The sequence below is a fragment of the Zonotrichia leucophrys genome, chromosome 1A (genome assembly GCF_028769735.1).
Source record: "Zonotrichia leucophrys gambelii isolate GWCS_2022_RI chromosome 1A, RI_Zleu_2.0, whole genome shotgun sequence".
In the NCBI taxonomy this organism is placed as follows: Eukaryota; Metazoa; Chordata; class Aves; order Passeriformes; family Passerellidae; genus Zonotrichia; species Zonotrichia leucophrys.
In genome coordinates this window covers 13,879,208-13,906,098 of record NC_088170.1, presented here as the reverse complement: position 1 = coordinate 13,906,098, position 26,891 = coordinate 13,879,208, and the positions used below count along the sequence as shown (strand labels likewise).

Genomic DNA, 26,891 nt, shown 5'->3' with positions numbered 1-26,891 from the left:
GTTGCAATTAAATCTGTTCTATAACAAATACTTTGACCTGGCAGTATTTTAAAATTTTCTCGATTTATCTTTTTAAAGCTTGCTGTTGGACAGGGACAGAGGCTATGAAAAGTACCAAAAATACTTGATGAAAATTCCCACTCTAGTAAGAGAAAAAAATAAAGATACCTATTTCCTGCAGTTTATATCAGATAAGTCTGAGTGCTCTGCAAGACATTATTAATGGAATAAAAAGTAAAGCTCCAAGCCATTCAATGCATTTAAGTAATATAAACCAAGACTCCCAAATCCAGCCTATTCTGACTACATGTTATATTTAAAAGCTGTTTAACAATAAAGCTTGTCTGCAGGCAGGAGTTTTGCATCTATGAAAAAGCAACTCTTAATGGCAGCACAAAACTAATACTGATTTATTATGCTGATTCCACAGAATAGAATTTTACACCTGAAAAATGGATAAAGTTTCTTTGCAGTGTGGCCAAGTTTTAGTACCTTTAACAGGATTCATCTAAACATTACATGAAGTTCCCCTCATTGCAGACATAGGTAATAGGTCATGAGTGGTCTCCTTGTTAAAGCAGATGTTTACACTTGGTCAGATGAACTACACCTTAAACACATTCACTTCTTTCCAGTAATTATATAGTACTCTTATCCACTACTGGGCATCCATTTCAATTGCAAAAATTCCTCTGATATTCTAAAACTAGTCATTAAAAGAGAAGAACATCCTCCAAGTATACTGCAGCTTACAGGGATTGCACTTTTGGGTGTGGATGGTCAGGAATAAAAAGCCAGCTCACTTTGTATTCTTCTCTTACATGTGCCCAGTATGCCACAGCACCATTGTAAGGGTTCAAAAAGCAAAGTGCCCACCTTTTCCCAGCTCCCACACAGCTTTAAGAGTACCAAGCTGGAGCAATAAATGCATTGTGAGAGTCACACATGGCTATGCAGCCTGCAAGAACCAGCATTAATTAAGAAGCAGTGTTATCATCTCCTCTGACACCGTATTAATACGAAAATTACCGAATGTAACTAATAAAACATATTCCTTCTGGATTGAAGAGATGAACTAATTGATCAAATAAGAACAACAGGGATTTCTAACACCTGCCCTACAGCTTCCAGGAAACAGCAGGTTACAGAGCCAGCAGTGATAGTGCTTATGTTCCCATGGTGTTTCTCCTTCTGTTGCTGTAACCTGCAGTAGGTAACTGAGCCATGAGCCAGAGCCTGTTGGCTGATGTGAATGGATATCCACATCCCACTGAAGAAATCTAGTATTCCTATGGTTTCCTCCACTTTCTCAGAACTAAAGAACAACTCATTCAAAGGAGCTCTCCCAGCATGACACTCTTGGCACAAAGAATGAAGCCTAAGAAAATTAATCTTCCACCAAAACTGGTCTTCGTAAGTGCCATTTATAGATATTCTGTTCTTCACTCACTCAATCTCTTTCCACCTGCTTGCACCCCACTGCCTCAAAGGATTGATAATGAAGTTGTGGAAATACTACACTTGGCATCCAATAGCAGCTTGGGAATGAACTAGGACTGTACTTCTATTCCTCCTTTATTTTTAAGGAATAATCACAAGGGCTCCACCATGGCATTGTGGTTCCTTATCTACTTGTCTGGCATAATGAGAAATGAAAAGCAAAACCAACCAGCCACAACTTTAAGCCAGAACAACAGTGATTCTGGCAAAAGTTTGAAGCCAGACAACACCTACACTATATTCTCAAAAATTTTGATCAGTCAGAAAGGCAGCCAAAGAAACCATTTTAAATCTGACCTCATCTCAATGGAACTGGGAGCGGGGAAAAGGAAAAAAGCCCACACAATACAAACAATCAGATTGGAAAACAATACAATAATGCTGTTGCTAAATGGACTTTTAAAAGATGTAAGATTAGCATTTAGCTTCTTAAAGAATCCAGACTACATTCAGCTCTTGCACAAAGGGTGGAAGAGCTGGTTTATAAGTATCCATTTGGGATACCCATAAGCAAAGTCATCTTCATTTTGCCAAAACGGTTTCTAAAATCATTATTTTGATGAGAGCTCTTTGGCCCTGTTGAGTGTCAATGGCCGTGATAATAATCTAGAATACACATGAGCCACCACAAATCATGGCTTTGCTTCTAATTTGTATCTAGTCCAGCTATAAGGCCATTTCTGAAACGCAAAAGGCAAGAGTGCTGTCTCCCTGCACAATCCATCAAGATGCACACAATGTTACTGAAGGTGCCTGTGCCAACAGCCTATATATCAAATACTTGTTTACTGAGTGATAGAAGCAATACTTGCAAGTCATTGTTTTGGTACAGATAGGAGTTATGACAAACATAAGAGTATTTTCTTTTGGTTTTTTGTTTAAAATTCACTGTTAGATGAAGGAAGACCACAGGTCCTCCCACATGTTCCATTCCAGAAACTTCTGAACACTCTTTCACAAGACTGGACTCTGCCTTTGCTATGAAGCAGAAAATAAACATTCTATTTAACAACTTGGAGTGCAATATTTGAAGAAAGTTTATCTGTATGGGAGTCCAGAGATGCTAGCAGCTCTATCTGAACACCAGCTATGCTTATCCAAGGAAAGAATTCTATGTGTCTGTTTTGAGGTAATACTTACTCAGACAACATTTAACACATGAGCTCTGAAACCACATTTGAGTTTCTTGCATAGAGAAGGGACTGAAGAAAACTTTAGAACTTCTAAAGGAGATAAAGTTCCTTTAACAGTTGATTAAACTAAACAATCTAAGTACTCTAAGTTTAGTGATTTCCAATATATGCTAAGCAATGAGTTATACCCTCTCAGTCCCTACTCCCAAAGGGAAGATAAAACTGAACTATTGAAGGCCAAGCAGTCTGTAGTTAGTAAGCTCAACAACCAGCCCATAAGCTAAAACAACTGAGAACAATAGCTGCTAATGTGTGAAATGCCCCTAAACAAGACAAAAGCAAATAAGGAACAGAACTATTGAGTGCTGAAAAACCAACTGCTTAAGCAAGAAAAGGTAGGAATCTGTAAACACACAAAAGAGATAAATATAATCCAGACATACAATACCCCCAGAGTTTCAAAGTTCCCAGCCATTACTGAGGTCCTGCTACGGGACACAACCCATCATTATACAGCTCTACATTCATTCAACAAAGCTTGTCTGCTAAACAGATTGTCTTTATCTGTGTCCAACTGATGAGTTGCCTGCTACCGTAATTTATCACTTTGGGGCTGTGATACTGAAACCAGCCAGATAAAAACTATTTAACAAGTTTTAAGTATGACAAAGCTGGCACTCTTTACTGCAGTGCACTGGTCCCTTGGAGGATCCTTCCTCTAATCAAGTTCCCTGAGCCAACAGGTTCTCATCATACACACTGGTGGCATGTTCATTAGCTATCCCCCCTTACTTGATGAATATGTATTACTTTATCTGACACAGTCACACCCCTTATTGGGAGTCCTTACAGGATTCCTTGGGGGTCTTTTTCAGTGGCCCTCAATGTCCAGGGTCCTTTTGAGGTGGCTGTTCCTTGACCCCTGTGGCCACATTTCTCTTCACAGAGAAAAGCAAGGCACAACTTCCCAAGGATATTTCTGGGATTCACATTCTCTGAACCTCAGAGAAAGAAAATATAACTCTTATCTCATCAACTGTGCCTGTGTTTTGGAACAAGTGGAATGCATTGAGGAAGATTATTTACCTGAAGGAATTTGCTTGATGGGATTCTGGTGTGTTTTGATTCATTGACCAATTGAACCCACGTGTGTGTGTGTGTCAGGACTGTTGGCTGACAGTCATGAGATTCCATGCAGTTGAGTGTTTGTGCAGTTTCAGTTTAGATGTAGTGTAACATAGTACAGAATAATATAGTATAATAAAGTAATTAATTAGCCTTCTGATATCCATGGAGTCCTCCCTGTCATTCTCTCCCCTTTGTCAGGGTTGCCCTGTTTTCACTGTAAGTGGTGAATCCCACACTGGCCGCAGCCTGAGCTGAAGAACCATGACCCTGAGACTGGGCGGAGTTCACAGCCAAGGCTGAGCACGGTGAATCCCAGAAATATCCTTGGGAAGTTGTGCCTTGCTTTTCTCTGTGAAGAGAAATGCAGCCACAGACCTCCACTTTTGAGTAAGCACAATATCATTTTTTTCTGTAACTTCTGCTTTGTCAGCCTTGCAGAGCTGAGCTGGCATCCCACTTGCCTTTTGCATGACTTCTGTTTGCCTAAGTTACATCCTTTACCTATTCCTGCAAGGCTGTGCTGTTCTGTTCCACTGTCCTCAGACTAAAATGGTTTTCTGGTCTACTGTCAGCTGGGCAATGCTATGAATTCCAACTTTTACTTGAAAACTGTTGAAAACAATAGTTACAAATCACCAAAGTTTTTCCAAAGGCAAAGAAGATTCAAAGCTGCTACCCCTTCCTAAACCAACTGGTGAGAAGGGCATGTAATTGACACTCTTACATTATTTCAGCAACTACTTTACTCATTTTAAAGCAAAGTCCATGATAGAAAAAAAAAAAAAAAAGTGTTTCAATTCACACTTCTGCTGTTCAGGACAATTTTGCATACTGCTTATTTCTAGTAACAGACTTGTTGGTGCTGGGCTGTTTTGTCAAGGCACTGCACCTTGCATTTAAAATTAGAACCTTGCTCCCACTTTAAAATGTCTTTCTCCAGTCCCAGCAGTGCTGCAGCTCTCTCCCTCTTCCTTTCCACCCACTCATTCCCTGTGCAGCTGCCAGCATTCCCTCCCCTAAGAGCATCAGTGTTACAAGTACCCTGGCACTGCAGGGTCACAACATCAACTTGTGTGAGGGCTGGATCAGAGCATCAGTTCAGCAAACTTCAGCTCCACACATCCTTGTCCACACTCAAACTCTAGAGCATGCCTAGAAACAAATGAAGCCAATCAAGTAACTTTTATTAAATGCTTTCTGACCTCATGTAGGCATCCTAGAAAATACAGGGGGGGTTTCCAAGTCAGCATCTATGTTAAAATAGCCCTGTTTCTTTTTTATGAGCTACAGTCCAGACAGATGTGTTAGCTCACTGGGAAAATTATACAGTCACTTTTCAAATTAGGCAATCATTTTAGTTCAAAGAGTATTTGCACTACAGTCCTGTTTTATTCAAATTCAAACTATATTCACTTGAGGGACTACAGTTGAAAGGGAAACTCTCCATTTTAATAGAAAGTTGCCTGTGGCAACTTAGTTATTAATCAGAAGCAGAAATCTTTCTGCATTCAGAAGGCAAATGGCTCAGCTCCCCTGTCCATGTACTCCCATTTACACAGGATTTAGCACCAGATTTCTTTTTTGAAATGAGGATGTCTCCATGACCCAAATCCACGTTACAAACAAGGGCCCTCAAAACCCATGAGTGCAGTTCAAAGAGCTGAGCCTTGCTTACCTGTCATCTTTTTGCCATAGCCCACTGATAAACTTCAAAAATAACTAGAAACCTTGTTTCACATCAGTCCTCTATCAGTCCTCTATCATGTTAGTAATGTATGTAAGGTAATGTGCAATTTTGTCCCACATAAAAGCTTCAGATAAGCATTTACTTGAATCACTGGAGACACAGTATCAACTAATTAGGGACATTCCTGGGTTCTACCTTCAGTTTCATAGCTGATTTTACAAGACTGTTTCCTGGTAAAAAATGTGTCATTTTCTTACTTACTTTACACAACTGTTTCATGCTTTCTTTGATGGCAAAGAAAGAGTTTTACACATACCCTCTGGCCAGCAGGTGAAAAAATAGATTTGGTCAGTTCAACTATGGCACTGAAGCCTTCAAAGAACATTTGAACTGCAAGCACCTACTTTAAACATACACAACTCCATAGCTACCTAATTACTGAGGTAAATTTTAAAAGCATCACCATTGCATCAATTTAAAAGCATCAATTTTTTATGAAACAATTTTTTCTGTGTCCTTTAAATTTGCCAATTGGTGGGCATTTGGCATCCATCCAAGGTGAAACCACTGTACTACTGTATTAAAGTATATAATTTTGCTGCAAAAACCTTTTAAAAGCCTGAATTTCCAATTTCAGAAATAATGGATTTTTTAATCTAGTCTCTTACTCATCCTGAAATACAGTCCTATTTAGAATTCACCTAAAGTTCCTTTTGGTATTCCCCTGGCTTGTTTTTAGATCAGGTGCAACAGGCAAAATACCAGCCTTGCAAGTTCAATGTTACTGGGAAATTCCACTAAATAATATGGAAATTCCTCCTACAGCACCTCAGCAAACACACACAATACTGGCATAAAGATTTACCTGTACAAAAGACAAGTTTCTTTAACAATACTACATTCAGAATCAAGAAATTCAACAAAATTTCTTTCTCAGATTTAACAAACTGGGTGAAGTTGAGAGAATGTGGTCATTTTGTAGCACTCATGGAATTCAGCAGATCTGCTGCATAGCTGAGTAGTTCTTCAGAACATTTTTCCTAGGAATAAGCCAGCCCACAAAAACATTCTTCCACTTGCCTCTTCATGAACATATGCACCACTATTTTCCCTTGCTCTTCAGACAAGATATTTTCTTAAGAGATATCCCTACTATAAGCATTAAAACAACCCAATTCATTTTCAGTTAGACACATCTGAGAATTTTTAATACATTAGTATATTTGATTTCCTTATGATCCTTTCACCTTATGATTTACAATTCCTTTCCACTGCTAAAACTAGTTGCTTACCAGAGACATAATTACCTGATTTTGTATTGAAACAGAGCTAGGTTGGCCTCTGAGGATAGAAGTCTTTGTCTGAAAAGAAGTTTCACACAATGATACACCTGTTTTGATAAGTTGTACAACCTAATTTCTCTAAGGCTTCCAACTGGAATGAGCTTGGCATCTGCAGTTGTTTTAACACTCATCTGATGTTCCTGATGGCTTCAGCTTTTCAATCTCCCACTTTCCATGGGTGAAAGAAGCAAAAACATAAATGCACCCAAACTACCCTAGAAATACTACTCTGCATACATAAAGCAATAAACATCTATTACATACTTCCATTAATCATATATCAGGGCAAGCATGATTCAAGCTAATTTCCTCAACATGCAGTTGCCTGCCTTAATAAAGGCTGTATAGGCATGCCTCCAGATTTTTATGGAATTCCTGGTAGAAGAGAAAGCAGTACCTTTTGGCAAGCATATGCCTACTTCAAATTACACTTGTACAGTAAGCATCATATCCCATCATATCTATCTCCAGATCATACTTTTCTCTAAAAGAAGGGTATTACAACTAGAAAAATAAGAACTTTCTCCATTAATATTTATATTAATATTTTAAGCTTCTACTAGTTTTTAAACTCTTGGTTAAAAAAAACAACATTACAGGCTATCAAAACAATAACATTGTATTTCACCTGTAACAATGCTAAATTAATTTCACATATGCAATATCTGGGACTCTGGGAATTTTCAACTCAAAGTAAGCACAAATCCAAAACAGAATGAACACCAGACATGTCTTTCTTGTATGTATTCCTATAACATACAAAATACCAACATATATATAAAATATAACATTTCAAAATATTAGCACTCTCAAATCTCCTTATGTTGGAGATTAAAAAATTTACTTCTTGATGCACCAAAGTAGAAACAAGATGCAACCATGCCTGTGAAAGTGTGAGTGTATAGCCACACAAACAAAATATGGGCTCTTTGTAATGGCAAAAATGGAGAAAATTCACCATAAGCAAGTGGCAATATCAATGATGAAATGGAAATAATAATTTGTAGCAGCAGATTTAGAAAAAGAATCTTAAGTCTTCTTAGACTACCAAGACGTGGAAGAAAAATTGAACTTCACCACAAGAAACCTCAAATGAACCTATTATATCTTTCAAACTAACTAATAAGGATCCCAATAATTATCCAACTAAAGGAGGGAAGTAACTAAAGAAACAAGTAACAAAATTTAAGTTGATGTCAAAAGCTGTATTTTCAAGGTCAAATGAAGCAATGACACCAGAAAGTCCAGATGTAAAGACCAAATGAGAAGCTGAAAGAATTTGAGCCTATCTGTAAAAGGACTGCCTGTGGGATTTCATAGAAAAGCAGATGCCACACACATATCTGAGGGGATGTCAAGGGTAAGGTCTTCATTGCATCATTAGAGAACTTCAAACTGTATTGCCAAGTACATATTTCTGGGAAGTAATAACCTGAAACATGAACACCTCTGAATCCTTGTTTAGTAACTCTGAAGTATTTATTCCCTATTTAACAGCATGTATTGAATATACTTAAAATGTTAGCCCAGACACTCCCCAAGAATTGAGATAGTGGGATTGTCCAAATATTAAATGCTTTAACAGCTTCATTTAAATTTGTTTGCTAGCAGGTTTGCTATAGACGAGTTACAGAAAAAAAATACTTCCCTTTACAATTTTGGCATGGGCACTAGTAAGATTTCATTATGATAGCTGCATAAAACTTTGCTATGCCACTCCATTCACAAGTATTTCCCCCACACCAGTTCCAAGTCTATTTCATGTACAGATTTATGACAAAGAACAAACAAGGCTACTTGCAGCTTTAAAAGTTTTGAGAAGGGACAGAATTTCAATGTCCAACTTCACAGCCTTCACGTACCTATATCACATTTGAAAATTCCAGAAGAGTTCTATGATGGTCTGCATGTTACAAACACTACCCTTCCAGGTTACTCACTGAAGTGCAGCCCAGACAAAATCTGGGCAAATTGCAGACTTCTAACAGCAGCATTTCTTGTGTATGCTCCAGTTGTAACTCACACAACTGAACAGTAAGAATGGCCATTTGAGAAACAAAAAGAAAACCCATATGAACTTAGCCAAACAGTAGAGGTGGCTGTAGATACTTGCTGACAAGCCAGCGTCACATTTACAGAGCTGCTCTTGCAGCACTCCCTGCAGTCCATAGTGCTCTCTCATTTTTTGGCAGTGCAACACCAAAATTATCACCTATAGCAAATAAACTACCACTGAACATTCAGAAAGCAGTGAACTCTCCAGTGCTAAAACCACTGGTGTCTGACACACTGATGATTCTTTTAACACCTCCAACTTCAGGAATGGTAGAGAAATCAGAAACTCCAGGTTTTCTTTTCTATAGAAGTTATTCTACTTTAAACTGAGTGCATGTGGCAGTATAGAATTCATCCATACCAACTGGCCTCTCCACCAGTTTGCCTTTGCAAGAGGAATAATAGTTAACATTTATCACATCAAACTCCTCTGTATGTCTTGCCACTTGTCTGCTCTCATCCATACTGAATCTTGTATTCAAGTGAGCAACTCCAGGACTCTTAATTCACTTTAAGCTTGAAGTCTTTTCTTTCACAGCTCCTTAATTAGTTGTTAGAATCTTCACAGAAAGAGAGCCAACAAATAAACTCGTCTGTATGCTGGAAGTTGAAGGCACACTTTATTCCAGTAAAGTGAACAAATGCTTCTTCTTGGAAACAGTTTGATGGAGAGACAAAAACTCTCTACAGATTATACTTGAAGCTCAACCTCTTCAGCTGCCTGTTTCTCAGCTAATTTCAGCGTCCATACAACACACAAGGCTGGTTAGGTGAAGCACTTTTCAAATCACATCCTCTCTTTTGCTCAAGACAGACTCCATTGTACCAATCTTTCTTCAGGCTTCTTTTTGTGCAACTCAAGTGCTCAGCATAGGTGCATAAGCAGCCTGTCTGCTTATCTCTCAGGACATTTTCAAAATTTGCAATTCTGTTGTGTTCCTTACTCAGGACATTCCTTCCAGCACAAACAGCTTCCTTGATGCTTATTTCTTCAGTTTAGCCACAGTAATTTCATAATTTACATCAGAAGAGTCATTTGTTATCCAGCTTTCTAAGATTATACTCTTCCATTCATTTCTTCATGTCATTCCTCCTAAGCATTTTGTACAACATATTACCAGAAGAGACAGTTTTGCACCACTTTGGTCCTTCCTCCTTGTGAGAATTTAAGAACTCCTCTACTTGTAACAAATTTCCTCTATATTATCAGTTTTGGATGATAACAGGTGGATATTTTCCTAATCCTAACTTCAAATTCACAGGTTTTTTTGTACCAGTTGGAAAACAAAGTAGACAATGCACTTCACCAAGTTTGGCCATAGCTAGCTAATATCCAGTCCCTGTCATTTTAACCAGGACAAACACATGACAAGTAAAGGTATAGAAAATGCCTCAAGGTGAGTTTGAATTTCTTCTTCCAACTGGACAATGAACTCTAGTATGGAAGCATAAAAGTAGCTTGGGAGAAAAGTCAACAGGGTAAAAATAATTGTCACCAAAAATACAGTATGTCTGCAAATCTGTAGAATGAGGAGGAGTATGTACTGTGAAATCATTCATACAGAACCAACTCACAATCGAAAGGAGGGACAGAGCCACAAGCTCACTGTTGCTGTGATTCATTATCAAGCAGATGTTTGAACAGCACTGATCTTTTAATTCTTATGATGCACCTCATTTCTCATTCAGATCCCTGTTTCTGCTTAATTTATATAAACATCTGGGAATGGACCTATGCTGTTCATGACTTCTAATCTCAGAAGACAATGATGGTATTGCCTCTTACACTACCTTGCAAACTCCTGAGCTTGTATCTATGCCCTCTTTCCTATTTCCAAGTATCTCATCTTGAAATATCTCATCATACTCCAGAATCTGTGTTTTTCTGTTCTCCCATGCAGAAGTTCCCATTTCTACTCATAGATGTATGAGCAATAACACGTCCTGAATCAATCAAGCTTAAGTATATAAGCTTTGGGTCCTACAGATTTTCCCACTCTGTAACTTTTGATTAGGCAGTCTGACTACGACAGACTTTACACGCTAAAATTAAAGACTGAATGAATATACCAACACAGACATTCACATAGATGAAGAGTTCAGCATATCCTGTTAACATACTTGGGAGTTTCTCACATATTCTGAGGCAAATCTCTAGCTGCTCCAAATATTTCCCTCTCTGAAGAGGGGTGTCTCCTTTACGAATTGCCGCTAATCTTTGGTCAGAACTCTGGCAAGACAGTCAAGTTTTCCTAAGTCCACTTAAAGGACTTAAGAATGTCAACCTGGAGCTACTTATTTTTCACTTGAGCCCTTGCTACACATTCCAGCAAGTACAACCTCCACTAATACCTATGGATTAGCTCAATTTCCATCACACTTCCTTTTTCCTATACAAGTTTTACCAAGACCTCAACCAGCTTCCACTACAGGATGCTTGTTTGCACTTTTTTCTCAGACGAAACTGCCTCTAACAAAACTAAGTGATCCATTAGACCTAGCCTAAGAGGGCTAGGGGGGAAAAAAATCAAAAACATTAGGAAAATAGTTTCAAACGGAAGGCGTTTATTCCACACCTTCTACAGCGACATGTACTTCTCAAACACACTGACAGAGGCTACTGTGTCAGTGCATGAGCTGAACAAAACTTCCTCGCGGCATTCTTGCTTCGGCGCGGTAATTAGCGACTAAGTGGTGCATGAATGCCTCAGCAGAGCCACGCAGGCTGCCCGTGGCCCGGACAAGTGTGATTATTGCTGGGCCGCCCCGGTCCCCGCCCAGGCGCGGCGGATGACACCTGCAGGACTCCCCTCCGGCCGCGCTCCAAGCACCGCTCATACAGAGTCGTGCTCTCGCTACGTTTCTGTGCCTTGCTATCAGCCCGCGTTCAGGTGTTCCGCCGGCCAGGGGCCAAAGCCTCCCGGCTCCCCGATAACGGCTGCCCGGCCCCGCTCCCGCGGCCCGGAGCGGGAGGCCGGCTCTCACCGCCCCTCTCCACCCGCACACAGAGAGAGGTCCTGGCAAAGCACACTAGTTCTGCCTTCCCTCCGAGGTGGGAAATTTAAAAAATAACCATTAAAACAAACCGAGCCGAAGCACAACCCTGCCGCCAGCCTTGGCGCTGGCGAGCAGCTCCCGTCCCGACAGCTCCGTGCCCCGGCAGCTCTACGGCCGGGCACCCGCACTCGCCCACGGCACCCGGTCCCGGCAGCTCCCCGTGTCCCCAACGCGGCCCACGGACCTCCGGGTTGGAGGGGGCAGCACCCCCAGGCAGGGGCAAAGGGGGTACGGGCAAGCAGGGACACTTACTGGGCGTGCAGTGCAGCGGTGAGGCTTGCGAAGAGACGGGCGAGGAGGGAGGCGCCGCCGGCGGCGGCTCCCTGAGGGCGGCGGCAGCCGCGGAGGTCAGGACGGGGGGCAGCATGAGGTACCGGTCCGGCGGCGGCAGGCAGCGCTGGCACACCGAGTGCAGGCAGGGCAGCAGCTTGGGCCGCCGGCTCTGGATAGGCTGTCCGCACACGCCGCAAGTGTCCAACAGGTTGAGCGGGGCCGCGTCCCCGTCGCGCTCCGCCGGGCCCTGACGGCTCTCGGCCTCGTTCTCCCCGCTCAGCGCCGCCGCCGCCGCCGCCGCCGCCGCTGCCCCCGGTCGGTCCGCCGGGCACGGCCCCCCCGCCGCCGCCGCTGCTGCAGCTGCTAACGCCGCTGCCGCCTCTTCCATTGTCCTACGCCGGCCGCCGCCGGAGAGCCGAAGGGAGGCGGGGCAGCCCCGCCGCTTCCCGCCCGCGCCGCCGCCGCCTACCGGCCCCTGCCCCGCGGGTGTTCGTGCGCCCGCCCCGGCAGCGGCTGCCCCGCCGCGCCGCGCCGCCAACGGCCGCCCGCGGCCCGCCCCGCCCAGCGCCCCGCCCCGCCCGCGGCCCGCCCCGCCCCGCCGGGACCGCGCCCCCGCCCCCGCGACGTGAGGCGAGCGCTGCCCCGGGAGCCCCGCCCTGTCCCGGGAGCCCCGCCCTATCCCGGGAGCCCCGCCCTGTCCCGGGAGCCCCGCCCCTCCCCGGGAGCCCCGCCCTGTCCCGGGAGCCCCGCCCTCTCCTCGGCACCAGTGACCGCTCCCGCTCAGCTGGGTGCCTGCCCGGCTCGGGCCGGGTGAGAGGAAGGACGGGAAGTTTGTCTTGAATATGAGGAAAAACTTTACTGTGTGGGTGGCCATGCTCTGACACAGGTAGCCCAGAGAGGGTGTGGAATCTCCCTCGCTGGAGATGCTCAAGAACCGTCTGGACACAGTCCTGTGCCATGCGCGCTGGAATGACCATGCTGGAGAAGGGAGCTTGGGCCAGGTGACCCACTGTGGTCCCTTCCAACCTGACCCGTTCTGTGATTCTGTGAGAGGTCTTTGTCCCTTGGGCAGGGTGTTAAAAGAGGTCACCCTGCCCTGTGTGCGGTGAGAGTTTGTGAGTTTCGTTGGCTTGGCGGATCACAGCAATACCGCCACATGCAGCCACGTTACCCGACTGAAACCAATTGGTGATTGGTACAATTAAAAAGATACAATGGAAAAGTACAATTCTTGTTTAGACACAACATTTTATTGAATCAAAGGCCTTAAGTATTGTGCTGAGGAGACATTGGAGCAGGCTGCCCAGAAAACTGTGGATGCCCCAACCCTGGAAGTGTTAAAGGCAATGTTGGACCGATACTGAAATCAGACAACAAAACTTTCTAACACAATTTTGAGTATCAGACAGCAGGCATTCTTTATTACAGTGCTGGACACATCAGAAGGCTTTCTGTGTTTATCTGATGCGTGTCCAGAAGGTAGAACAAGGTATTTATTCCATCATGATCATACATATTGATTACAGTGTAGTTCTGGCTGATACATAAACATCACTTATCACAGAACTAATTTGCATGCCGCTGCCTCCTACTCAAAGTCTTTTAATGTCCCTAGAGGGTTGTCTGAAGGGGTCTTTGGTGGTTGTACTCACCAAGTGCCCCCCACATTACAGATGACATCTCCTTGAACTTCTCTTAGGGCATGCGCTGTTGCTTCTTTTTACATAACTTGGCCCAAAAAGCCACTATAATCTTCATTATCTGTTTATCTACTGGTTCCAGCTACATTTATCATCCTGTGTGCACACTTTTACATTCTTTTATCCTTTTTGTTAGTTGGTCTTTAAGCTCTATCCAGCAGCTTCAGGAGAACTGAAAATTTCTCTTCTCTGTGTTATCTATGAGGACAGGACTTTGAGCAACCTGGTGTACTGGAACGTGACCTGCCCCTGGCAGGGTGGGGTGGAAGCAGATAACAGTTAAGGTCTCTTCCAACCCAAACTGTTCTGTGATTCTGTGAGCTTCTATGATGTATGTATGAAGACACAAAGCTAGATCTAGCATGTTGGTTGATAGATCAACCATAAACCAGATCCAAGCTCCTCAGAATATTCCAGATGTTTGTGCTTAAATTCCCAGGGCAGCTCGTATACTTCTCACTTCCTAGCAATTTCTCCAAGACTCTAACATCGGTCCCATAATGAAGAGGACCATAATAAAGCTATACATGGCAAAATACTAATTTCTCAGCACAAGGAACGACTGTGTACAGGAGCATTGTCATGATTCAGCGTGTCTCACATGCATAATTTATCATGGTAACAGGAGAACAATACCACAGGTTGTTTTCGGGAGGAGGGACGGATCTGGCTTTACAATGAGGAATTGTTAAGAGGTAAATGTCATTCTCTGACTAAGAATATCAATGGAAGGGACAAGCCATACATTCTCAACTCCTGACCCGCCAACACATAAGGGAAAAATGCCTCCAGCAGCACTCTCCTGGAGTACAGCTCCTGCCTCCCAGTCCAGCTGCCTCTGTCCCTTTACTAAGAGTCACCAAGTGGTAGGAGAGTCCTGTGGTCCTCTTTCCTCCCCACCATGGGTTTGATTATCCAACACCCGATGATGATGTGCTAACAATCCATTGTGACAGGAGCTTGCAGGCGTGAATGATGAAATGGGTTCTGGAATTAAAGTTAAGAAGGATGGTACAGGTTCTTCAAGGTGAGAATTAGCAAAAATGACATCAGAAAAGGTCTGTTGAGGAGCAGTCAATAACTGAAGAATGATTGATTAGTATTGAGAGCAAACATGATCAGAAACTCAGTAAATAATACATTTGTGAGGACTAATAGCAAGTCATAAGATCATTAAACTAGGTAGTTCCCGTAACTAGTATGAACTATTTCTCTAACAGATGTCAGCACAGGAAAATAGCAATACTGTGTAATGGTACAAAGATCCCCCTGTGAATGAACTGAGTAGATGCTTTGTTGCAAATGATGATCCCCGTGAGGCAGTGTCCCAAAGATTAGTAAAATAATAGGATTATGTTTCCTGCAAAGTTTGTTTGCTTGGGATGTTTGCAAAGCTTGCTCAAACTGCGCTGTAAAATCTGTAGTTGCATGGCATCTGAACAGCATCTGATTTAAAATGAAAGTTTGAACTTGCATAATTTGAATTTGAAAGTAGAGCCTTCCTGTTAGCTATGGCATCATATTAGGAGTACTTGGGACAGAAACAAAAAGGGCATGGAGGAACAGAAATAAACACCCTGAGATAAGGAACCGTTCAGTACATGTGGACAAGGGAGCAAGGAAAAAAGCCTTTGTGGTTGTTTAAAGCTTTTTAAACAACCACAATGTTCAGGGAAAGTGTGACAACAATCAGTGAAAAAGTGGCATCCCATTACACTGACCTGAGTGCACAGCTTTTGGTCACAGCTACACCACACCTGGCCCTCAGGGAACACTGGCAGAGCTGGCTTGGGGCTTTTGGAAAAGGTCATGTAGACAAACCCACACCAGGGCAATATGTGCTCTACTCGCTTTTGTCTGAAAACAGCTGGTGGTTTTGTCCAGTTTCTGATAGAAGATGACTTGTTGGGTTCTCCAGTGTTTCACTGGAATGAGTTAAACCAATGAAGAAAGAATGACAATGGTGACAAGCTGATGGCTGGAAATCAAGATGACTAGGTAGGAAACATCCAGAAGTTGAGGCTGCTTCTCTCTATCCCTTTCCAAATTCCAGAAGCATTTTGCCTTCTGTTCAGATATACACTTTGTGGCTGCAGTCTAGATTTTTGCCCTTTGCAATCTACATTCCTGTGATATACTTCACAAAAAGTTATCATTCAGACACTTCAGCTGCAGAAAGAAATGGTTGCCAGCTGCACTGAAGAATTTCTCAATGGAGATCTCATAACTAGAAGTTCCTTGCACTTAGAATTTACTTGCTGGCTCTAATTTCCTCCTTTTGTCCCTGGTTCAGTTTGTCTTTTTCTTGTATTTCTAGATTTTCTAGTAGTCACTTGGCCTTGCAAATTCAACAGATATTATCTAGTGGAAGTCACTTGGCCTTGCAAATGCAACAGATGCAAATCTTCCCAGATTACCGCTAAACATCAGCATGTGCATTTCCTCCTCTTAAAACAGCCATGTGACACTGAGCAGTCTCTTTCCAAAGTTTTTTTTTACAGACTGAAAACCATGGGGCTTTGCAGTGTGCCAGCCCAGTTTAACCTTTATGTGGCAACAGTGAAGGAAGTGGGGAGGAGACTCAGTGCTCCATCTGTGTCATTAAAAAATGCTTTTGACACAGTAGTCATCCAAGACAGATCTGGCAGCTTTCTGGCCAGACTCTATTACAACACAAAGCAGTCACTGGGAGGATGTGTCCCAGAATATACAGCCTTTCCTGGTCCGTGTCCTTTTGAGTAATTGACATCTTCATATGTGGTTGGTTTTCAAAATCTGTAAAATATAAAATATGTTCACTGGAAACAAGATGAATGCATTAGGAATTCACGGTTAGGCAAACGTAATATATTAACCTTTCCAGCAAGAGTGAAGTAGGAGAACTTTACATACTAAAACATCTGGCACAAGCAATGAATGAGCATAATCCCTCCCAAGTTCTGAAGGCCGAATTAGGAATTCATCTAGAATATAGCTTAGATCTGTAGGCTGCCTTATGGAACTCCACAATCAAGAACCCATCAAGCTATACTTACTTGTTCTTTCAGTGAGGAGAGAGTGAGAAAAACTACCTGGTTCAGGTAATTTCCTCAGGATTTTCAACTTTCTGTTTTTTATATTTCAGTCACCTAAAATATACAGACACACACATATAACTTTTCTTCCAGATTGGAAGATGATTTCTTGGAAACCTTTTTTGTGTCCTATTATTTATGCTCTTTACCCAAGTAAAATATTTCTCCAGCACTTGGCAAATAACAACAGAGACTTTAACAACTGAGAAGAGATTTACTTGACCAGTTTCAGCTGGAAGCTCACCACAGATGAGGCTGGGTCCAGCACTCTGGAGTGGGCAGTTGCCAGGTAAAGTTTCCAGTTCTCCACACAACATATCTCCTCTGTAAACTATGGAATAAGATCACCTCTGCACACTTTCCTATTGGTTTCATGGTCAGGGAATACACTCTGCTTTTGTAAGTTAACTCTGGGTTCATCCATTAGATTCCCTTTCAGGGGAAAGGAGCTTGCCTAAGGTGAGAGACAACATGCCAGTTCTGAACACCCAGTATTAGATAGAAACTGATGGAAATTATTGTGGTACTCACAACACCCTTTTTCTTCCAAAGGTATTTTTTAGTTTTCACTTTCATTGAAAATTCCACAAACACATGGAAACAGCCTAGATATACATGAACATATTGCAGTTAATGTCTCCTAACAATGCCCTATCCACTTGTTTTGTCAGACACTTACAGGTCCCATCTCTAATTCCCAATGCACCTTTGGAACCCTCTGTCTCTCCTAGGGATGAGCAGGATTCTAGCCCTGCCCATGTAGAGATGCAGTGGTTCAAAACCTAATGCCTTCCCCTTCCAAGTCCCTATGCTCCCTGGCAGTGCAGTGTCAATGCAAGTGAGGCATCCCAGGGTAAGGAGCACAGACCAGCCCTGATGATTTAAGAATGCAACTGCAAGCTAATCTCTGATGAGTTAAACCCAGATATTCAACCAAATAATCAGGCCAACAGACCATATTCCTAAATTATCACAGGCCAGCTCCAAATCTGTCACATCCAGTTTCTTTTCTGACACATAAAAGGCCAGAAATATCTTTCTGCAGCAGCACAAGTAACCTCATTGGGTATTAAACTCATTTCAAGGAACTTGGGACTTGCCCAGCGGGGGCTACAGCTCCTGTTGATGAATCTCAGTAATTATAAAGCAGGGGGTATAGTTGTATCGCCCGTGGGTCTGAAATCCAGTAATAATCGATTGCTTAGCTCCCTGCATGCCTGAGCACTTCCCTTGCCCTTCTCCATGATCCTTGTGAGTCCCTCCCAACTCAGCATATTCTGTGATTCCTTCTCTCATGAGGGTTTCCTACTCAGGTTCTTGTTAGCATTGTTGCTAGAACAAAATGAAGCACTGCCAACTCCTGGCAATATATGAACAGAACAGCGTTTCCTTAAGTCACCTGGCTCCACTGGGAGACTGTAATCTACCAGGATGAGATTGTGCCTTGACTTCATTCCTGAAAAGGGACTTCCTGGTCTCCTATCTGAGGGAGGGTGGAGGAGGAAAACGTTGCTTTAACAGTCAGGTTGTAGGTGAATGTACATGGAGAAGAAGCCCTGCATATCTTTTCACCTCCCTAGCATGAGCCTTCAGCTGCAAGGAGAATCAAAGATTAATTTAACAGAAAGGATCCCAGGTTCCAAAATGGGCTTCCATTCAGATTGGGAAAGAGTTTCCCCAAATTTAAAATACTTTTTAAAGAAAAGTATTGCGACATACCCCGGTTTTGATTAAAAACTATGCTTTCAATAAATATATTTTATTTGGATTTTGATATTTCATTTATTACTATGTTAAATAAATTATATACATGAAGCATTTGGAACTTTTTCCTCCGTAACAGCTAAAAAACACAAAATTACTAAAATGTTTGCTTCAAATTCACACTTTGCTGAAACGAAAAGAAAAGAAAAGAAAAGAAAAGAAAAGAAAAGAAAAGAAAAGAAAAGAAAAGAAAAGAAAAGAAAAGAAAAGAAAAGAAAAGAGAAAAGATCCCCAAACCTCTTCAGACTGCAAAGGAAGATGGTCATTACCTCATTACTGGTATTCCTTGCTGACCTACCTGTTTTTCAATAATGCCTTCACAGGCTGTGCCATTTTTTGCCCATAGAACTTTTACTGAATACCCATAATAAGGTACATTTTCTTCTCTTAGTCTTATTGAACATCAGAGGTTTGTTTTCCCTCTTGTTGACAGCAGATCACATTAAATTACTAAAAACAGCCCAGGACCAAAAACACATTAATTTTCACTTCTATTCTGAAAAGTAACCATATAATGGAGTTATGCAATCATGTATTTCTTTTCCTAGTGATTTTAAGGTCAGATATTCTCAGATTAAAGATAAAGGGTATTTTTTAAAGTATTGTTCCATCTGTTAAGCTACTGCAACTTGGAATTTAAAGGTCATAATATTCCTTCCTGATCAATAGCACTCCTAATGAACACTTATTTTTGACCAGAAAGTCCCTTTCTTTCAACTTAGGCTTTCAGGGGCACCTATATGAATCACATAAAGGAATCAGTTGGGAGAAATAGGATCTCTCTCTTTCACTTCATTTTAAATATTGCCTATATTCAGAAATGGCCTACTTTGCACACAGGCATTACATTTGTGTGAGGGATTTGCATCAGTGTGACTAAATTGATTTTGCTGCATCATTGCACATTTGCCTAATGTCAACAAGGCCTTTACTGTTGGCTATGCTGAACTAACAAGAATAGAAAAGTAGCATCGAAAACTTTCTTTAAGGTTGTTTGGAGAGAGGATTCTGACTATACCTACAGGGAAAATAAGAAGGGTTGGTTTGCTTTCACATGTTGCTGTTTATAGACAGCTGGTTTTCAAAGAAGCAAAGCTTATTAGAAAATTCAGAGTCTATCAATTTAAGTTGAAGGAACATGCTACAAATTTCCCAGCAGAAAGATAAAACTAATCTTATCTTGTGTACTAGAATTTTTATTTGCAGTGGTAACTAGCTAGTAAATAAAATATTCAGCTCTTCAAAAGCCTCTGAGTATTTTGAGTTTCTCTCTCATTGTGTCCCAAGTGTTGTCCCCACAACTAAACCAAACCCACATTGGACAACAGGACCAGCGGGAGCCAAACCCACTCTCCTGTTTCATTACACAACTTCTCTGAGCAGCCCTGAATAGAGCGTAGGACAACAAACAGAGGATGAACAAGTCACAATCCTGGTTAAAAGTCACAGTGGATAGACACAGGACTGAGTTACTTGGAATAACACCTTCTGAGCCCTTCAACCATCTGTGTCTGGACAGACCTCAGGACTGCTGCACAGAAATGTCAAGACTTTAACCTGACCTCTCAGCCATGAAAGTCTTCTTTGCCATAGGAGACATGGCAATATGACTCATTTCAGCCCCAAGACATAAGAGATGAAATATCCCAAGCTTCTCTCCAATTTGTTCATTCTGCCGTCACTATTTTTGGTATTAATTCTTAGGGGATTACACAATAATGGAACTATTCATGGTATTAATTCTTAGGGTATTATAATGAAATTTAAAGGAGTAGATTATATATATATATAAAAGAACTTTGGATAGATAATATCTAAACCTCACAGATTTTGCTCTGGGTTACCTCAAGACATTTAGACATTTATGGATCTAGCCAAATGCTGAACATCTAAGAGCATTTCCTTTTTAAAAATCTTACTGTTTTGGGTAATATCTGGGGGAGATAGGTAAGGTTCATTTTGCCTTTGCTTTTTCACATGCAATTTCCAGCTGTACAGAAATTCCTTCCTGGGGTTATGACGTGATACACAACCCTTTTGGCAGCAGTGCCAGGGATGAAGTGGTGCCACGTCAGCTGCTCAAACGTTCAGTCATGCCCTGAACACAGCACTGCTGTGTGTTCCAGTTTTTTGCTGGGGGAGGGGGTTATCCTGCTTTGGTTGGCTGCAGGAAAGAGAATCTTCAAAAATCAATGACTGTGCCAGTGGCAGCTCTAAAATGCCCCATCACAAGAGAGTAATACAGCATTGATGGTACCAGGATGCCCAGCTCCTCAGTCATGCTCTCTTCTGATTTAAAATAAAGGGGTGATTCTTAATTGCATTTATGATGAGAAATTGAAGGTGTTAGGGCTGATACCAGCTTTTATATCTGTTGACTCATTTTTTTTTTAAATTCTAGTATTAATAGAGGAATCAAAATGAGGCTTCAATGAATTATAAGCCTTTAGAAGTTCTGGTTAGGAAGGATAAACAGCCATATATCAGGCATATTTTAGTTAGATTTCCTATGAAATTATGAAGGTGCTGATAGACTTCTTAGAAATATTTCTACCAAACATTGTCATATTCTGCTCCTCTTAGATTACAAACTTATTACATATTTTTGCTCATGTTTGGAGCAGTCAGCACTGTGTAGCCATACCATACTCTGACAAAACCTGTTCCTTCACTCATGTGTATTTCCATCCCAAATCAAACACGAGAAAAGCAAGCATAGTTTGACCCTAAATTGGAGAGCTTTGCCAAAAGAAGATATGTATTACAGTCACAGGAACCTGACCTCCAGATCTGTGGAGCTGCATATTTATGATTTTCCAGTGCTTGAACAGATTTTAAAATAAGCCAGTCTGTAAATACAAGGGAAAATCTAACTGCAGCATTACAAAGTTGTGCAATGCAGCACTCCAGATTTGTTTTCCTCATAAATCTATAGAACTGTGGGCAGTATGTAAGTAAATAACTGCCTAATTTATTTCTTGTACTTCTATTCAAACAAGTCATACCTCAAAGGAATATTTTAGTAATATGTCTAAAGTATAATGAATTTTAATATATTTTTTGAGGGTATAATTTGACATTTCAGGATATAAGATCAAGGATTATGGCTCATGCATCAGGGACATATTCTGAACTTAAACACAGCTGGACTGAGTTTACAGATATGCACACACACACATGTATATAACAGACATATCTATATTTTATATATATACACATGTATCAATCACATGCTTCCCTGGGGAAAACAGTCTATAGCTCTGTTTGCATTTGCACAGAAATTGCATTTTCCTGTCCCATGGGCCTGTTGTGAGGGACCTCAAATACTGAGATATCTCACATATTGTTGTAATTGGAAATAGTATTAAATGTGTAGCAGACAGATATCCTAAATGTTAAAATGAAGTTGGAACTCTGAAGTGATTTCTAATTTGCCATTATCATAATCTAGTAAAAGATTAAAATAAGGAGAATATTGCAATTTTTTTTTCTTGGTCTCAAGTAATAACTGGATGTATTTTTGCCCTGGGAGACAGCTCACAGCTAATGACATAATTTTGATTTCAGATATTGACCAAAGCAAAATTTTCCCAAGTTATTATTCTTACAGAGATTATACTGCATTATGAAGAACATGGCAAGGATACTTAAAATTCAGATTCTCAGAAAATATGGTTCAGCATAACTCCACCAGTGTAGCTAGAACTAGACCAAGTTGGAGTTCCTGACAGTCTGTCACAGTGTTCCTACCCACAGTTTCACAGTTACTGAAACCTTAGTTCACCGTTACAAAATACATAATTTTATTTCTTAGTTTCTGCTTGATTAATTACATGTGAGTGACAAACCAAGAAGAATTAATGTAAAACCAGATCTGAATAGCAGCAGTATCAAACAATGAACATGTCAACTCTTTTTTTCCTAGGAAAAAATTGAACAACCAAAATAGGAGTGGTAAAAGCAACATACATTAGCTTAACACTCCCCACCATTTTCTGATAAAAGGAGGTAGCTGTGATAAAACTACATAACAGCATAATCAGTTGTCCACTGATTTGTAAAATATAAGATAGAATTTGCTTTAAATTATTTATAGTGATCCAATAGATCAGTGCAGATTTTTTTCCATTCTGTAGTTTTCTACAGTTGTGCCCTGATATGAATGCTAAATAGCTCAAGTTAATGATTCCTGCTCTTGCCACTGGAATGATGCCAGTCCAATACCTTTCAAATTTCAGGTGCATTTGTTAATCTGTTCCTTTCATTTTCCTACCTCATTTTTCTTATGTACATTCTTTTGTATAACAAATGAAAAAAACCAATTATATATTTTCATTGTCAGTATCTATTTCCAGTGTCTGCAGAGAGTAGGAGCCTTCACCCTCTGATATGTTTTTCCTGAGTGCATTTACTGTTAATATTCCATTTCAGTCTTTCCATTCCTTTACTCACACTTTGCCACACTTCACTGCCTCCTTCCCAATGTTGCTGCATTCTTGTTGCAGCCTCTAAGATTTCCCCCCAGTTTTGTGCTAGCTCGGTGCTGACTGCTATGTAGCAATCACATCCCAATTGCATTTTGGGCTGTGTCAGATCAGAGTCACACAGGAGTCATGTCAGATATACCACACTCTTCTTATATAGTTACCTCAGTAGCTGAGGCACAGAGCTATATTAAGAAAAATGCCTAAGGACTTGTAGAGGAAGTACAGGGAGCTGAAGAAAACCAATGTTTCAAATAAAAGAGAAGGGTTTCTTCCATTTAACAAGGTAGTAGAAAAAAGAAACTGTGTTAGTGATATTGCAAGCCACTGAAAATTGAGTGATTCAGACTTAGAAGCAACCCTCAATCCTCTCATATCTACCTTGGTGAAAGCAGAATTTCACTCTTTCCCTCTTCAGGTCCTGTGGCATCACCAGCTTGGCAGAGGGTGGAAATACAATCAGGCAGTGCAGGGAAATGAGGCAGATGTGCACCCATGATTTGGGGTCCATAAGAGCTGGTGCACTGGGATGAGGAGTACTGAGAGCTTTCTGTGATCTGCTCAGCCAGGGCCGGTGCTCTGTGCTGGGTTAAAAGTCCTTCCTCTTGGGTTGCACAGGGAGCATGGCTTAGCTCAAAGGGGAGAAGAGGAAAAGAAAATAATAGCCCAGGTAGAAATGCTCCATCTCTTTGCCCAGACTAGGAGCCTGGAGATGAAAAAGGCTGCACACATTTCAAGCAGATTTCTCTGAAACAGGGAAAGAACCTCCTTTGTGGCTTACAGTAATAGGCTGCTTTTCATGGACTCTAATGTTTCACACAAAAGGGAGGAGGAGGAAAAAAAAAAGAGAGGAAAATCCTTTTTTGGCCAACCCCTAATTCTTTTCCAATGGACTTAACATTTTGAAGTGGAAAGAGATATCCCTGGCTAGCCTTCCGTAGGCTGAACATGGAAATAAATATAAATTTCCTGTAATAATTTGTTCCAGCATGTCTTTAAACAAGTGATTGCTCTGTTTGACAATAAGTAGATATAAATATTAAAAATGAACCAGAGACAAAATAAAATCTGCACATGATTGTATAGCAAGAGGGAAGAGAAAATCCTGTTGATTGAACAATATGGAATATAAAGAGAATAGATATTTCCATAATTTTCTTATTTGCAGTCACATGGAGAAATCTTTGCAAATACAGAAGATGCCCTGTCTTTTAGACTTTGCTCCAGAGCTTGTCAATACAGAACAGTTTCCCAAATACCAAGTAAAAATAAATTTGGGGAAAAAAAATTACTTCATGGTATCCACTCAAGAACTTTGCACAATAAAATGACAGTAGATTGCCATCCCCTTACATAAATATGTAAACCATGCCCAGGAAAAAGTGTTGGTAAACATAGTAGTTAACACACCATCTATTGTTCTGATATTCACTGAGCATCCCATAGAAATTAGATGTATTTCTACACAATCATCACCATTTCTTTTTCCATTCAGCCCTACTAACTGGAATGTTAGGGTGGGAGTTGATTCTGCAGCTTTGGCAGTGAATTGGTTTGTATCCAAACATAAAATGAGTTGTCTTGCAGAATGATAGAAGGGGATTTAACTTTGCTGAGTCAAATTTCAGTAAAGCAAACAGACCCAGAGGGTCAAATGAATTAAAGGTCCTGTGTCACTGGAACAAAACTATATTGCTAAACAAGTTTTGGATAGGGTTAGAAGTTTCAAATGCTCATTTGTTCCTGTGGCAATATGGATCGCAGGAAGTCTTTTAAACCCTTTGTTAAACGTAGAAAAATGTAAGGGAAAAAAGAAGAATACAAATATTTAGAATGCAGAAAAGTCAGGCTTTAATTTTAAAACTCCAATTTGCATTCACGGTTTAAAGTCTGTGTGAGAAAAACACCATTGTTTAACAGGCTTAGATATAGCAAGAAAGACAAAGTATTGGGTTTTCTATTTGAGAGAAGAGAGATATTCAGTTCACAGAGATGGGCTGGAAATTCTACTGGAGCTGTTGACAGAGCCCAGTCCTTCCCTGGAGAGGCAGGGCCGTATGGGAGAGGAACAAAGACGGCCCAAGAGCTGCAGGGGAAGGGAACTCAGGCTTTCTCTGGTGTTGGCACTGAATAGCAAATTCATTGCTGGAGAATTTCAGGACAGCGTATTGTCTGTTGGTCACACGGAAACATGGAATTGCAGCAATGCCCTGCTGTCTCTAACACAGCTTTTTGGATGTTTGTTAACAGCATCACAGCAGCTCTCCAAAAGACAGCTTTAGTATATCAAGCAGATTTTTCTCAAACAGAAATCGAAGGGAAACACATGTGAAAAAGGAAAGAACAGGGGAGGGAAGAAATACAAACCAGGCTGTTGTGTATCTGCTGCCTACCTATCTTTCTGCAGTTTGGGTCAAAGTAAGCATCCTTGCAGCTCAAGATTTGGGTCACCAGGGAGTCAGAATAGCCCACCACTCGGGATTTTGGTCGTTAGCAAAGTTTACTGTATCAATTTTGCCCCTGTGATGGTGACAAAAAATAGTTGGGTCTTGGAGTGTGTCCTCAACACACACCAACCCCCTCTCCCATGCAATCTTGGAATATGATCTGTCCTAAGATAAGAACACCAGGTGGGAATTGCAGGAGGAAGTGTCTGGATGCTTGCATAATTAATGCATTCCCGAGGTGGGGGAGTGATGATGGCTGTGACTGATCTTGGTACACTGGGCCTGCAAAGGGCACAGAATGCTCCTGGAGCCTGGGCCAAATGGCCAAGTGACCTCTGAGGCTGCAGGGCAGCTTCCAGGTGGATCCCACCCCTGCAGGGCACATCCAGCCCGAGGATGGGAACACCCAGGTTTGGACAGGGGAGTAACAAGTAGGGATAAAATCCTCATGTAGCTCCATGGGTGCTTTGCTGCTTTGCAGTGGTGCTTTCTGCAAACCTGCATGATTTCCAGTTTGACACCTTTGTCTGTTTTTTACACACTGCACTGGTAACATTTAGATACTGTGTTAACAATAAATCCCATCACAATCTCCCACATAATCAGTGCCATACTTACACCTGACTGAAAGTCTTCTCTCTACTACTCTGCTAGACTACTACTGAGTCTAGTCCCACTTTTTTTATCCTTACTGGACATGACTTCAGCATAGTCCTTGGGGCTTTTCACTGGATCTTGTTTTCTTGAAGAAGCTGTCATTTTATGTTTAATTTTCACTGATCTTTGCAAATTGTTTTATGTGACAGTCAGAGCTGCACACTGGTCACCTTGAACTACTTAGAGCATAGGCCTTGGCACAACACTATCTAATTTTTCTTGTTTGCAAGGACATTCCTTATCTTCTCTAAGGAATAAAAGTCTGTATAGTGGTCACTAAAAATATTAGAATGCTTTTTATAAGATGAAATGCATTAATACTGTTGTCCTGTCTAAACAATATGAAATGGTATCATTCAGGACTTTTTACTTGACACACATTCTCAAGGGGAGCTAGTGTAAAACAACTCAGACATCTCTGACGTGTCTGACAGGCTGTAGGGGAAAATGTGCTGTGGTTAAAAATTCTGGTGCCTTCTGTGACAAAACCTACATCTTGCAAGTTTGGTGTAAGGACTTAAAAGATGATAGAAGACAGCTTTTGTGTCAATGACAGGTATATGAGAAGTCATAGTGCATGTTTAGTAAA

The 26,891-nt window shown here is 41.2% G+C and overlaps 1 protein-coding gene across 1 annotated transcript in view; it reads right to left on the bottom strand.

Moving 5' to 3' along the window:
- Window positions 1-12,576, bottom strand: part of TRIM24 (tripartite motif containing 24) — a 54,093-nt gene extending 41,517 nt beyond the window's left edge. The window contains exon 1 of the mRNA XM_064700941.1: window positions 12,156-12,576. Within this exon, the coding sequence (XP_064557011.1) occupies window positions 12,156-12,564 (409 nt within the window). The 5' untranslated portion in view covers window positions 12,565-12,576. The remainder of the gene's footprint in view (window positions 1-12,155) is intronic.
- Window positions 12,577-26,891: the final 14,315 nt, after the last annotated feature.